General features: G+C 34.6%; 2 protein-coding genes across 2 annotated transcripts in view; one reads left to right on the top strand and one right to left on the bottom strand.

Annotated features, from left to right (window-relative positions):
* The first annotated feature begins 2,019 nt into the window (after window positions 1–2,019).
* Window positions 2,020–11,730, top strand: LOC119574667 (COP9 signalosome complex subunit 2). The gene is made up of 10 exons (XM_037922055.1): window positions 2,020–2,137; window positions 5,633–5,827; window positions 6,376–6,501; window positions 8,151–8,318; window positions 8,453–8,557; window positions 8,687–8,756; window positions 9,154–9,292; window positions 9,633–9,823; window positions 9,979–10,120; window positions 10,419–11,730. Exons 1-10 carry the CDS (start codon window positions 2,084–2,086, stop codon window positions 10,561–10,563), a joined length of 1,335 nt encoding a protein of 444 aa, XP_037777983.1. The 5' UTR covers window positions 2,020–2,083; the 3' UTR covers window positions 10,564–11,730.
* A 962-nt stretch (window positions 11,731–12,692) lies between these two features.
* Window positions 12,693–15,000, bottom strand: part of LOC119574668 (GATA zinc finger domain-containing protein 1-like) — a 4,214-nt gene continuing 1,906 nt past the window's right edge. Inside the window, exons 2-4 of the mRNA XM_037922056.1 lie at window positions 13,920–13,979; window positions 13,164–13,350; window positions 12,693–12,930 (exon numbers count right to left, since the gene is read on the bottom strand). Coding sequence (XP_037777984.1) covers window positions 12,740–12,930; window positions 13,164–13,350; window positions 13,920–13,979 — 438 coding nt within the window. The 3' untranslated portion in view covers window positions 12,693–12,739. The remainder of the gene's footprint in view (window positions 12,931–13,163; window positions 13,351–13,919; window positions 13,980–15,000) is intronic.

Here is a 15,000-nt window from a genome sequence, read left to right as displayed (position 1 = left end):
AATAATATGAATGATAAAAATTGACAATATCTAAACTTGATCGTGTAACATTCTTTCAACTATCCATACATAACGATATGCAAAAACCTCAAATATCAAAATAAAATTAACTAAGAATAAGCTCTATACTGTCAAAAAAAAAAAAAAAAGACACTGCTCATTATTAATCATATATTGGCCAAAGTCTATATAAGTGTAGGTATATAGTGTAAGTGTAAGTATATAGTATAAGTGTAAGTATACAGTGTTAGTATATAGTGTCAGCATATAGTGTAAGTGTAAGTATACAGTGTTAGTATATAGTGTCAATGTAAGTATATAGATCTTGTCTGAATTGAAAAACAGAAGTGTTTAGAAGATCTGTGTGAAGATGGGACGCGATATATTTGACCATTCATATTTGCGACAAAAAGGTGATAGAAGTTGATTTCATTATCAAAATTCTCATCCATTCCTATCTATTTCTGTATTACGTAGGTAACTTTCTTTTTTTTTAAGATTTTAAAAGTGTTTCTAGGACTAAATACCAATAGTTGGCATGAAAAAAAAAAAAAAAATTAATGCAAATGCAGCCTTTTGAAAACAGAGTATATATCTGTTTCTCACTCTATCTGTCAGTTATTTAGTTTCAGTCGAACTAAAAAAAAAATAATAATAAATAAATAAATAAGAAATAAATATAAATACATACATACATAAATAAATAAATCGTTATTTGAAAAATGTAGAGGAAGACATACAAATTTCAGAAGGTATTCTCACGGTGTTTTCTTCTACAAAACAGCGCGACATCTAATCAGAGTTATCAGATAAAATACAAAAAGAAAAGAAAAAAAAAGAAAGATAAAATAACCACTTAAAATATCTGTAAGACAAAATACAAATGAACGACGGACGTATTGGAAATTCACCCGACCTAGTAATATTTAACCAGAATGAATATGTAACATGTATATAGAGAAAATGGCACAATAATCAGTAATCAAAAAATGCAAATGGGGCGAAAGCAAAAGAGAAGAGGAGAGAACGTAGCTAATAGACATAATAAAAAGGGTAAATAAGAGAGAGAAAAAAAACTACGCGAGAATTATAAAAATCGTAAAATCTAATTAAAATGAAGAGAGAGAGAAGACCGAGTTTATTCAACATACAAAATAACATAAAAGAAAAAAATAAATAAAGCTAAGAGAGAGAGAGAAAATCCCAATTGCAAGGAGAGAGAGAGAGAGAGAGGGAGAGGGTGAGATAAACAGAATAGAGAAGCAAGAAAAAAAAGAAGTAGAGAGAGAAGAGAAGACGAAGAGAGAGAAGAGAGAGAGAGAACGAGACGATAGAGAGAGAGAGAGAGAGAGAGAGAGAGAGAAGAAGACAGACGAGAGAGATAGATAGATAGAGAGAGAGAGAGAGAGAGAGAGAGAGAGAGAGAGAGAGAGAGAGAGAGAGAGAGAGTAGATAGATATAGATAGAGATAGAAGAGAAAAGAGAGGAGAGAGAGAGAGAGAGAGATGACAGACGAGAGAGATAGATAGATAGATAGAGAGAGAGAGAGAGAGAGAGCGGGGTTCCAGCACTTCACATATCTAATCAGAATAAACATTTAAAAGAGCATAAAAGTATATAAAAAAAAAACTAAGTAAGAGAATATGCATAAAAACCCTCGTAAAATACCCATTCAAAAAGAGAGAGAGAGAGAGAGAGAGACTGAGAGCGCGGGCTTCTGGCATCTCACCTATCTAATCAGAATTAACACATAAAACAACATAAAAAGATAGAAAAAAACTAAACAAATAAAACACAAGAGAGAGAATAAATACAAACCCTCGAAAAATCCCAATTCAAAAAAAAAAAAAAAGAGAGAGACAGAGAGCGCGGGGTTCTGACACCTCACCTCTCTCATCAGAACACATAAAACAACATAACAAAAAAAAAAACTAAACAAATAAACAAATAAAACTAAGAACGAGAAAAACAAACCCCAACCCCCCAAAAAAAATTAATAGAGAGAAAAAGTGAGTGAGAGAGGGAGAGAGAGAGAGACAGAGAGCGCGGGGTCATAGTTATTTATCCGACCCAACAGCCCATCATGTCGGACGCCGAAGATGACTTCATGTGCGATGACGAGGAGGAATACGACCTGGTGAGGCGGGATGACGACTCTTTACGCGCTTTGGGAGGGTCGGGGTCGTCCTGGAGTGAAAGGGGGACGTGTAGGAGGTGCCGCGAGGGGTGTAAATAAGGGGGAAATAAGGGATCTTAGATGAAGGGGGAGAATCGAGAGGGGGCTTGTTATTGAGGGATTTTTCTTTCTTCTTCTTTTTTGTAGTTTCTTGGGATAAGATTTGGTTTTTTGTTTTTTTTTTCGTCTTCTTCGTTATTTGGAGGGTTGGTTGTGGGTGGTTCTCTGAAAGGGAGTCGGTGCTTGTGTTTTATTTACCTTTAGTAGGTGTGAGATTTTAGAGGGTTGGATATATATATATATATTTATTTTAAAATTGTTTCGTGCTATGGTAATGAGCGTGACGTTAATGATAATGAGCATGACGTAATGAGCATGACGTTAATGATTTTTAGCATGACATTAATGAGCGTGACGTTAACACCATAAACCTTTCCGTTTGCTATAAGGGCTAGTGTTGCCGTGGGGGGGGGGGAGGGGGATTTTTCTCGTTCTTAGTTTTATTTATTTATTTGTTTAGTCTTTTTTTTTTTGTTAGGTTTTATTATGTGTTCTGATTAGAGAGGTGAGGTGTCAGAACCCCCCCCCCCCCGCTCTCTCTCTTTTGAGCGTGACGTTAACACCATAAACCCTTCCGTTTGCCATAAGGGCTAGTGTTGCCATGGGGGGGGGAGGGAGGGGGGGATGTGCGGAGGTGGAGGGAAGGGAAGGACGCCGTCTATTAGAGCTCGAGAAATGGTGTAGCAGTAGTAAGCTCCTCCGGCCTCGTATTTACCGCAAAATGGAGAAGTAATAAGCTGCTAGAAGGTCGGAAAGGATAGGTTTGGATTTCGGGTTCGCACGATACCCCTGGTCTTAGGGCTCCGTTTTTATCGCTCTCGGTAGCAAACACCGCCATGAATATTGCATTGGAAGGTAATTTTTATGTTAAGAGGCAAAGGTCGAATGGATTTATAAACGACAATTCTTTTATTTAGGTGTTGTGCTAAGGGTTTTAGGCCTTGATTGTTCTTTGTTCCTGAATGATGATCTGGATTACAAAGAAATGGTCAGCTGAATTATTAGAAAAGTGCAATATGTGCGTCTGAAAGCTCCCATAACTTGCACGGTAACTAAGGACAGAATACCAAGGCGAGGCACGTTTGTCTCTGCCTCGGATTGGGTTGTGTTGACACTCTGGGCTCAAACTTAATGAGATGCGAGAGATTTTGCATTCCAGTTAGGTTTTAGGGGATAGCAGCCCCCCTCCCCCTCCCCCTCCCCCTCCCTTAAGGAATTTTTAGGAGCATGACCCCCTAAGTATGACGTAAATGCCACCTTGTATTGTCACCGCTTTTGCTAGGCGCCGACTAAAACCGCCGTGAATGCGCACTCGACATCATGAGGAACACATCGGTAGCAAATTGCATTAGTTTTGAGATGGGGGACTGACTTTTGAAAATTATTAGCGTGGACGGGAACTAGGAGAGTATTCATTCTCAGTTTTTCACGAGGAATATCGGGAGTGAATTTGAGATTGACTTTGTGTATATATATATATATATATTTTTTTTTTTTCTTTTTTTTTTTTTTTTTTTCTTTTCTTTTTTTTTTCTTTTTTTTTTCTTTTCTTTTCTTTTCTTTTTTCTTTTCTTTTTTCTTTTATTGTATTGATTGTATGACCAGATGCCACTGGGGAAGGCTTGCCATGCCCACTGTGGGTTTAGTTTGTTTATTGTATTTTAGGCATAGATGGCTCCACAAGTGCTTAGTCATCAATGAATCGATCACTATTCTGATGTATTTTACCAGGATAACCTTTTCCTTTTCGGAAATATTTTACTCTATTTTATATTGCAATTAGTATTGTTGAGAATTGAACTAGTGAATCATGTTCATTGCAACACTTTTAGAAGTGGTATGAACGAGGATGAATATCTTCACAGTGCAGTGCGAGAGATGTATCTGAACAGTTTTGATTGAAATAAATAGATCAAATAATAAATAGATAAATACGTAAATGAATTATTTGTATTTATGAGAACATGTAGTCATATAGTTCTGTCAGAGATATAATCATATATCTCTTGTGCTGCGGAAATATTTGTTCACATTCTCTTCTACAGATGCTGTAATAATTAAAATGTCAAGTGACGATAATAATAGCATTGATATTGATACCATAAGAAAACAAAATAAAATAAAATCTCCCCACAGCTTGGTACATATCACAAAACAATACTACAGTGAACACGAGGTTTTTCCAGTGGCATTGGGGTAAAACTGTTTTGAAATGGTTTTGGTAAATGTTAAGAATAAGTGTCATATTTTGATTAAGAACGCACTGCATTTATCCATTACCATCTACCTACAGATGGCAAATATTGGGTTGGTGTATATTGTGTATTATTTACTATAATAGGACCTTTGGCTCACCACCTTAATTGTCATGTAAATATTGTAAAGAGTTTTATTTTTATGTTTATTTTAAATGTTTGTGTAGATTTATTAATATTTGTGAAAACAGTCACTGCAGATTGTTTAAGAGATGAATCATGAATTCATATCATTCATGTATAAATCATGAGCATAGATTCTCTCTCTCTCTCTCTCTCCTCTCTCTCTCTCTCTCTCTCTCTCTCTCTCTCTCTCTCTCTCTCTCTCTCTCTCTCTCTCTCTCTCTCTCTCTCTCTGTCTCTCACTCTCTCTGTCTCTCTCTCTCTCTCTTCTCTCTGTCTCTCTCTGTCTCTGTCTGTCTGTCTCTGTCTCTGTCTCTGTCTGTCTCTGTCTCTGTCTCTGTCTCTGTCTCTTCTGTCATCTCTCTCTCTCTCTCTCTCTCTCTCTCTCTCTCTCTCTCTCTCTCTCTTCTCTCTCTCTCTCTCTCTCTCTCTCTCTCTCTCTCTCCTTTTTCTTCTGTCATTTATATCATTTAAATGTACAATAAAAAAGTTTATTGATTAATTAGACATGGATTGTAACAGACTTCCTAAAGGTCATGGTTCTCTTCAAGTGCTGATAGATTGCTTTAGAATTAATGAATAGTTTGAATATTAAATGAATAATAATGAAAAAAAATAATGAATCAAGATACTTTAAGGGATGAGTTGCCAGTTAGAATTATATATCCTGCTGTAAAATGTACCATGCTATTTGATTATATTGCTTGACAAGAAAACACTTATGCTTACACACATGCATGCACACGCACACGCACATGCACACGCACACGCACGCACACACACACACACACACACACACACACACACACACACACACACACACACACACACACACACACACACACACACACACACACACACACACACACACACACACACACAAGCACAAACATAGGCACTTTACCATCTACTCTCCAAGTTACAGACAATCTCTTAATTGTCAGTTCTATCTATTAAACGTACGAAACTAACTTCTGGCTTGTCGCTTTACCTAATACCCAAATTAAAATCCGTACAGGAATATTCAGAAGACAGCAACAGCGAGCCGGATGTCGACCTTGAGAACCAGTACTACAACAGCAAGGCACTGAAGGAAGATGACCCCAGGGCCGCCCTCACCTCCTTCCAGCGCGTCCTGGACCTGGAAGCGGGTGACAAAGGGGAGTGGGGCTTCAAGGCGCTTAAGCAGATGATCAAGATCAATTTCAGACTGGTAGGGGCTGTTGCAGTGATAGTGGATTTGTGTTATTTTTGATCACTATATATATATTTTTTTTCTTCTGCTTTTTCTTCTTCTTCTTCTTCTTCTTCTTCTTCTTCTTCTTTTTTCTTCTTGTTCTTCTTCTTCTTCTTCTTCTTCTTCTTTTCTTTTTATTTTTATTTTTCTTTTTCTTTTTCTTTTTCTTTTTCTTTTTCTTTCTTCTTCTTCTTCTTCTTCTTCTTCTTCTTCTTCTTCTTCTTCTTCTTCTTCTTCTTCTTGTCTTGTCTTAAGTATTTAGTTCTACAATTAGTTAAGATTTTAGTTATAGTTGTAAAGTGGGTTCAGCTTTCCTTATCACTATTTTTTCTTTCCTTTCCTTTCCTTGTTTTGTCATGTCTATATATTTAGTCCTACAATTAGGTGTTTCTGTGAAGTGTTGTTAACATTTTGTGAGCTTCTGTGCATATGAGCAGTTTGTTCAACCATGTCTATGGAAAAAAGAGGGAGTTTGTACTTTGTTTTTTAAATTTATTCATGATTAACGTTTTTTTTTTTTCCAGGGCAACTACGAAGAGATGATGACGCGTTATAAGCAGCTTTTAACTTACATTAAATCTGCTGTTACTCGCAACTACAGTGAAAAGTCCATCAACTCAATCCTAGATTATATATCTACATCAAAAAATGTAAGACCAGTATATGCTTTGGTAATATTTAACCTAATGCCGACGGGGAAAATTAATAAAAAATGGGGAAAATGCTGTGCTCATTTTTTATATTTTTATGAAATGTCTCTGCACATATATGGCTCTGCTAGTGCTTTAGCTACAAAGGAGTCAATTAGTAGATCTTGTGCCCTTACCTGATTTCACCTTTCCTTGTATTGGCGGGAAAAACAAATTGTTTACTAGTGCTATGAATATCGATGTTGTTACTTTTATTGTAAACATTAGAATTAATATAATGTTATAAACATTAGTAACAGCAAAATAACATAACTTAAAATATTTTCGTAAATCAACGAAAAGGATGAACGGGCGAGACAGGCAGTACTCGTAACTGGCTCATTGGTGACTTAGTACAAGTGTAGCCATCTATGTGTAAAAACAATTAAACACAGTGGGCATGGCATGTATGTATATGCCATGCCCGTTGGCAAAGGGTTAAGGGAAATGTTTGATATAGGAAAGCATATGTATATATATATATAATATATACATATATATATATATATATATATATATATATATATATATATATATATATATATATATATATGTATATGTATATATGTGTATTATATATGTATATGTATATATATGTATATGTATATATATGTATATGTATATATATGTATATGTATATATATATGTTATATATATGTATATGTATATATATATGTTATATATGTATATGTATATATATGTATATGTATATATATATGTATATGTATATATATATGTATATGTATATATATATGTAATGTATTTGTATATATATGTATATATATATATATTGTAATGTATATGTATATATATATATATATGTATATGTATATATATGTGTATATGTATATATATATATATATATATATATATATATATATATATATATTTATATGTATATATATATGTATATATATATATATATATGTATATGTATATATGTATATGTATATGTATATATATGTATATATATATATATGTATATGTATCATCATCAATAACGGTATGCTCATGTTTGAGCAGCCGTGGACCTCTCCACCATCCTTCGCCACTCAACTCCACTCAACTCGATCTTGCGCTCTTCTTTCCACTTGTACCATCGACAACCCGCAAATATCTTTGATGTCGCTCAGTCTTGTCTTCGGTTTGCCTCTTCCTCTGTTTCCTATCACCATCCCTATGTATATGTATATATGTGTGTATATATATGTACATGTATACATATATGTATATGTATATATATGTATGTATATGTATATACATATATATGTATATGTATATATATATGTATATATATGTATGTATATGTATATACATATATATATATGTATATATATGTATATGTGTATATGTATATATATGTATATGTATATGTATATTTATATGTTATATACATACATACACAGACAGATACACACACACACACACACACACACACACACACACACACACACACACACACACACACACACACACACACACACAATGCTTCTCTTAGAATGCTTAGAAAGGAATAAAGTCAGTGCAAAGGATTATGAATTAGAAAATAATTTTTGATTATTATGGGCCACAAGACAGGAAGCATTTATTTATTATATTTTCCCCCTCAGATGGAATTATTGCAAGATTTCTATGAGACAACCCTGGAAGCCTTGAAAGATGCCAAAAATGATCGCCTGTGGTTCAAAACAAACACAAAGTTGGGCAAGCTCTACTTCGACCGGGAGGACTACACTCGACTGTCTAAGATCTTGAAGCAACTTCACCAGTCTTGCCAGGTGAGGCGTTTCGGAAAGTCGTCGACGCGAATGTCGTTTCTACTGGAACTTGTTACTAGTATTCCTTTGGTTTATTAGGTTTTCCGACATTGAGAATTCGTTCTCTGATGAGGAATCTTTTCTTCCAATTACAGACAGACGAGGGTGAGGATGACCTGAAGAAGGGAACACAGCTCTTAGAGATTTATGCTTTAGAGATCCAGATGTACACTGCTCAAAAGAATAACAAGAAGCTTAAGGTGCGTGCATTATCAGTGGGCTGCCATAAGACGCTTGTTATTCTCTCATTGGGTTCAGAAAGGTTTACGGTTTATGTATGCGGACTTTTTAAGGGCTGTTTTATCATGGCTTCTCTCCATTATTTTCAGGCTTTGTACGAGCAGTCGCTTCACATCAAATCGGCAATTCCCCATCCACTTATTATGGGAGTGATAAGAGGTAAAAAGGAGTTTACTTGATGTTTTCTCTACAGCTTGTGCTGTGAAATAATGCATGGATAAAGAGAGAGAGAGGGGGGGGGGGGGGGAGAGAGAAGAGAGAGAGGGAGGGAGAGGAAAGAGAGAGGGAGGGAGAGGGAAAGAGAGAGGGAGGGAGAGGGAAAGAGAGAGGGAGGGAGAGGGAAAGAGAGAGGGAGGGAGAGAGAAAGAGAGAGGGAGGGAGAGAGAAAGAGAGAGGGAGGGAGAGAAAGGGAACAAGAGAGAGAGAGAGACTTCTTTATTTAACATTTAATATCCTTTTGACGGAGGGAAAGCTTTGTAGCCGTCCTCTGATGCTGTGTATTATATAAGTAGCCTAGAGTAAATGAAATTGCCCTATCTCACCACTGTTATTCCAGAATGTGGTGGAAAAATGCATCTGCGTGAAGGGGAGTTTGAGAAGGCCCACACAGACTTTTTTGAAGCATTTAAAAACTATGACGAATCTGGTAGCCCAAGAAGAACAACCTGTCTTAAGTACCTTGTTTTGGCAAACATGTAAGTAAGGACAGTATAATGTGGTGTTTTTTAGATTTTGGTATTATTCACTCAAGAACATTTAGGTGATGTATGATTTCAATAACAGTGATGTTTTTATCATTACTGTCATTTACTTCATATAGAATAATAATTAAAGTTATTATTATTATTATTATTTTTTTTTTTTTTTTTTTTTTTTTTCAAATGACGTTTTTCTTGTTAGTCAACATCAAAATTACCTGTTTTTTTCCAAATTTATGGAAGGGGAGAAATTTCCATAATGAATAAAAAGAAAACTATACATAGTGTTGACCCTTTTCACAAAACTCATTTGTAACTTTAAATACCCTTGTTTCAGGTTAATGAAATCCGGTATTAACCCCTTTGATTCCCAAGAAGCAAAGCCTTACAAGAATGACCCAGAGATTTTAGCCATGACCAACTTGGTAGCAGCGTACCAAAATGATGATATCAACGAATTTGAGACAATCCTAAAGCAAAACCGAACCAATATCATGGATGATCCTTTCATTCGAGAACACATTGAAGGTAAGTTAAGTGTTAATAATTTCTTTTGAAAACTGGGGCTTTTGGGTAATTATGCTTTTTAACTCGTGTTATCAATATTGCTAGTAATTTTGTCTGTTTGTATTTTTGGGTGAGGTTCAAGATTTTTTTTTTTTTACATGTTTTCCCACTTTCAGATCTGCTGAGAAACATCCGAACTCAAGTGCTCATAAAACTTATTAAGCCATACACAAGAATTCATATACCTTTTATCTCCAATGAACTCAACATAGATGCAACAGACGTGGAAGCTCTCTTGGTGCAGTGTATATTGGACAAGTAAGTAAAACATTTTTAGAGTTCTTTGACTTTTCATGTGGGGCATGAGTGAGAGTGTGGACGAGATGCCTCCATGCCCCTCTGTTCCAATCAGCAAAACATTTTCTTCAAATAACATAAAAAAATGCCTAGATATTGCAAGATCATTTTTTTGTGACAGATTTCACTTCGCATTTGTATGGGTGGGTACATGCATGCTAGATGGATAGGTAGATAAATATATGGGTAGGTATTTATTTACTACAAATATGGTAATGTTTTACGATTCTATTCATATATATATATATATTTTTTACAGCACCATTGATGGACGTATAGATCAGGTGAACCAGGTGTTGGAACTGACGCGGGGAGCAGAGGGTGCTGCTCGCTACACAGCCCTCGACCGGTGGACAAACCAACTCCAGTATCTACAGTTTGTTATTGTAACCAAGATGAACTAAGTTAAATAAAACTTGAACGCCTGTGGAAAACAGAGGTTGCATAAAAAACTATTTTATTCTTCGAGGATGATTGTGGAAGAGATTCAGTTCTCAGGCTAGAAAGTATGTACAAATGTATGAAATGACAGAATTTGTTCAGATATGAACTAATCAAAGAAATGGTAAAAGGAAAATGAACCAGAACTTGTACATCAAAGACAGAGGATATTTGGAACTGGAAGGTTCATTACTGATTGCCAGAAAGCGTTTGTCCAAACCACATATACTTTGGATCACGGTGTTTCCTTCAATTTTTTTCAAATTGTTCATATAACAGTTTTGAGTTCGAACACTACGTACACTTTGCTTATTTTACCCTTGCCAGGCAAATGCAGATACACAGTTCCTTAAAGTTAAAGAAGGAACAGAAACATTATGTACCAAATACCATTTTCTAAGAGAGAGAGAGACTGTAAAAGTTCATGATCATCTTTTAGTGTTGCCTCTTGTGTAAATAGATTTACAAATTCAGTATTCTTTGAGTTTCTTTATTTGCTAAATAAAAATCTTAGGCTATTTCTGATATTTTGTACATAATTTTTTTTTATGATATACAAAGGCCAAATTTCCCCCAAAAAATTGCAGAACATTTGAAAAGCTATATTCACAGAGAGCAATATATACCTTTTTACCTGTATTTTCTTTGAGTTTTGAATTACACTGAAAATGTTAACTATCTGTTTTTATCCTTTTAACCAACAGTGGAGCTTGCTTGGAGTAAAACCTGAAAAAAAAAGCTTGCTGCTGCCTTTCCAAAGTAATTTTTTTTCTCTTCATTGTCATGTTATTATCGTCGTCATGTCCACACCTTCCAAGGTTGAATGACATTCCCAGCCGTAACATGAATGAAATGTTAAGAAATTATACAACTTGATAAACTGTTGATAAAAATGTTGCATAGAACAGGATTGTAAGTAGAAAATATTGTATCATATATTGTATACTTGCAAAAAAAAAAATGTTTTAGTTCTAGCCAAAAATTAGTGTAAACAAATACATGGCACAGAACATTAGTAGAACATTTTTTTGCGTTCTATATGTAAGTAGCAAGAACACATTTAATGATTTTTTGCACATGGTTGTGTACATGTGATAAACATAGTATAAGTGAATAAAGAGGTAAAATAATGGACTATTTTCCATTTTTTCTGAATATTAGTGTCTCTTTTCCAAGAAAACTTGTCTAACTGATGAAGTGAAACCACCCTTCATATGTCTTATACAGATGTATATGTTATGACAAAAGTATTATCTCGGAAAAAGAGATTGGAGAAAATTTCTGAAATTCTTTCACTCCGTACCTGAAAAAGTAACCTTGGGGAGAAAGAAGGAAAGAAAAAGAAAGAAAGAAAAAAAACAAAAAACCACTAAAGTAAGTGATGACAGGATGCAAAAAAAAAAAGAAGAAAAAGTCTGAAAATATGGTGACAAAACAGGTATAATCTGATTTTCAAACAAATTTCATCTTGATTAGAAACTAGAGAAAGAATGTTTGTGATTTCAATAATTTTCTGCTAGGAATAATAATAAAAAAAATAATAATAAATAGAAAGGTACCTAGTTAGATCTTTGTTTCTTTTAATTTTCAAAAATTTTGACACGGCAAAACTGACCTTTAATTTTGTTATACAGCCACTGGAGAAGAGGTTTAGCTGGAAAAAAAAATAATGAAAATTATAAAATAAAGATTTAAAAATGGTCTTAATACATTTACTTTTGTAATCATAAAATACTATGGAGAATGGACACAGGTATATATCCTTACCTTATTCTTACCTTATCTTACCAGAAGTATTAGATTTTTCTGATACGGGATAAATCTAAAAGTAGCTTGAGCTCAGTCTTGACAAAAAGCAGTTCATTCAGCAGGTAAATGAAAAAAAGAAAAAAAAAGAGAGTGAGTGAGAGTGAGAGTGAGAGTGAGAGTGAGAGTGAGAGAGAGAGAGAGAGAGAGAGAGAGAGAGAGAGAGAGAGAGAGAGAGAGAGAGAGAGAGAGAGAGAGAGAGAGAGGGAGGGAGGGAGGGAGGGGGAGGGAATCCCATCAAAAGCATCTCTTTCCTTGGCCTTCAGCTGGCGAATAATACAAAATATTAAAAATCCGTCCTACAATGTTTATTTATAAAATATACAAAAAACGTTATTTTGCCATAAGTTCTTTCGCTTTTTCTATTGGCTTTATCTGAGGGCCTAATCTGGACCAGATAAAGCATGACTGAGGTTGGTAGGTCATCGTGGAATATGGAGAGGTTCGGTCCTTGAAATAGTCAGACGGTGCGTGGCATTCAAACTCCATATATTCTAGTTTTCGAGGTATGTCTTCTTCTGGGCCTGATAACAGGTGAAATAATTAGACAGTGCTTGATGCCACACTTAGAAAATAGTAAAAGTAAAAATATAAATATATATTTAAATATAAATATGTCTACACATATACACAAGAAAATAGACAATGAAAGTAAAAATATAAATAGAAATATATATATACACATTACCCAAATATCAAAATAAACATCTGTAGACAACTACAGGCCTATGTAAATACAGAAATAGGCAATATATACCGATTATATAAGTTGAAGGGTCGAAGCTTTCTTCAGGGGGTGGAGAATTTTTTGTTGGTATTAGCCACGTTAACACAGCGCTCTTCTCGCAATACTGGTCTTGTAACAAGCCACGGATCTGAGCATAGTACGTACCTCCATCAACATCAATGACAGACACTATGTCCCCTACTTGATAGTATAAACCCTGGAAGGAAAAAAAAAGGGTGTGATTAAAAAGGTAGGTGTGTGTGTGTGTGTGTGTGTGTGTGTGTGTGTGTGTGTGTGTGTGTGTGTGTGTGTGTGTGTGTGTGTGTGTGTGTGTGTGTGTGTGTGTGTGTGTGTGTGTGTGTGTGTGTGTGTGTGTGTGTGTGTGTGTGTGTGTGCGCGCGCGCGCGCATGCGTGTGTAAAAAGTAAAAAGACAGATGTACTTCTAAATATATCTAATCAATATCTACTGAAGTACTAATATTAATGGCACATTAAAATGTATAATTTTTTATGAAAATTACCATTCTTTGGGAGGTCTATATTTGAAGCCACAGCTTTGAAAAAAAAAATAATAATAATAATAAAAAAAATAAAAATAAAAATAAAAATAAAAAATAAAAAAATAAATAAATAAAATAAAATAAAATTATATATATATATATATATATATATATATATATATATATATATATATATATATATATATATACATATATACATACAAATCTATGGAAAACGGTAGACATATTTATTCTTGCCCCTCAATATTTAAAGAAAAACCTTACCTTATAGAAAAGATATTCTGATGTCACTGGAGTAGCAACAGCTACAGGAGCTTTAGTAGCCTACAACACAAAACAAAAAATTAAATTAGAAAGTGTAAATCATTTATGAATTACATAATCCATTCTTTTCATAATAACTGTTACTGTCCATTATATTCCATTCCCTTGTGAGGTAATACAATGACTTAGTTTCCTTCTATCTTCAAACTTAAAGGTCTATTAATAATACAGATCAAAATGTAGCAAACGTGCCTTTGAATCTATAACTGCATTTGGCTAAGACTAAGTCCCTCAATCACCATGGCCTTAACACCTCCAGCGCTTCAGCAAAGGCCTCTACTACAAACATTTCGAAAGATATTGCTTGGAACGCTTCTTGATGCTGAGCTTGGAACACCTGGTCCAAGTTGGATGGATGGACGAGATGTTTTTATCATTCAGAACCCAAGATATGAGTTTTTTGGGCAAGTTCTATGACCAGTTTGACATTCCCCTACTATGAAGGTTCAACCCCTGTATAATAGTTATCCAGCAGAAGAGCAAATCAAACTCTGCAATTTCTATAATTCTAAAATTGCAATGGTAGCATCTGGCATCTGTGTCACTACATGTAGATTTCAAATTTTCAAAGCTATATGATGCATATAGGTTGGATATAGTTGGCTTGTTGAAACGTAATACAAACTATGACTCGTCATTATTTTATAATCAAATAACTTTATTTTCAATTTGCAATTCAAATATTAGTGATAAAAAGTGTGAATTTGTTGATCACTCAATTTCATAACTGTGTATCCTATACTATATGGAAATTAGAGGGTAAAATATGAAGGAAATCAACAAGTATTCATAGAAATATACTTGGACTATCAGCTAATGATATAAGCAGGGGATGTTGCTCTCCCCTCCTACCCTGAAAGACAATCATCTATCATGATTAGCTGACAAGCCACAAACACTTCCATGCATTATATCAGTTTTATTCCAGGTTTAACTGCAAATATTCCCTGGTTATATTTCATGTCTTCCCCTACTACTGGGGCTAAGTTTGTGGGGTGTATGAGGACCTCTGTGCAACAAA

This window comes from Penaeus monodon, chromosome 6 (assembly GCF_015228065.2).
Source record: "Penaeus monodon isolate SGIC_2016 chromosome 6, NSTDA_Pmon_1, whole genome shotgun sequence".
Classification (NCBI taxonomy): Eukaryota; Metazoa; Arthropoda; class Malacostraca; order Decapoda; family Penaeidae; genus Penaeus; species Penaeus monodon.
Note: the sequence above shows the minus strand (reverse complement) of the source record. Positions and strands in the feature narration are given on the sequence as shown.

Excerpts from the sequence above, each read along its gene's own strand:
- LOC119574667 (XM_037922055.1), top strand. The coding sequence starts at position 2,084 with ATGTCGGACGCCGAAGATGACTTCATGTGCGATGACGAGGAGGAATAC. Across the intron at positions 5,828-6,375 it reads TCAAGATCAATTTCAGACTG|GGCAACTACGAAGAGATGAT; the intron begins GTAGGGGCTGTT and ends TTTTTTTTCCAG. Across the intron at positions 6,502-8,150 it reads ATATATCTACATCAAAAAAT|ATGGAATTATTGCAAGATTT; the intron begins GTAAGACCAGTA and ends TTTCCCCCTCAG.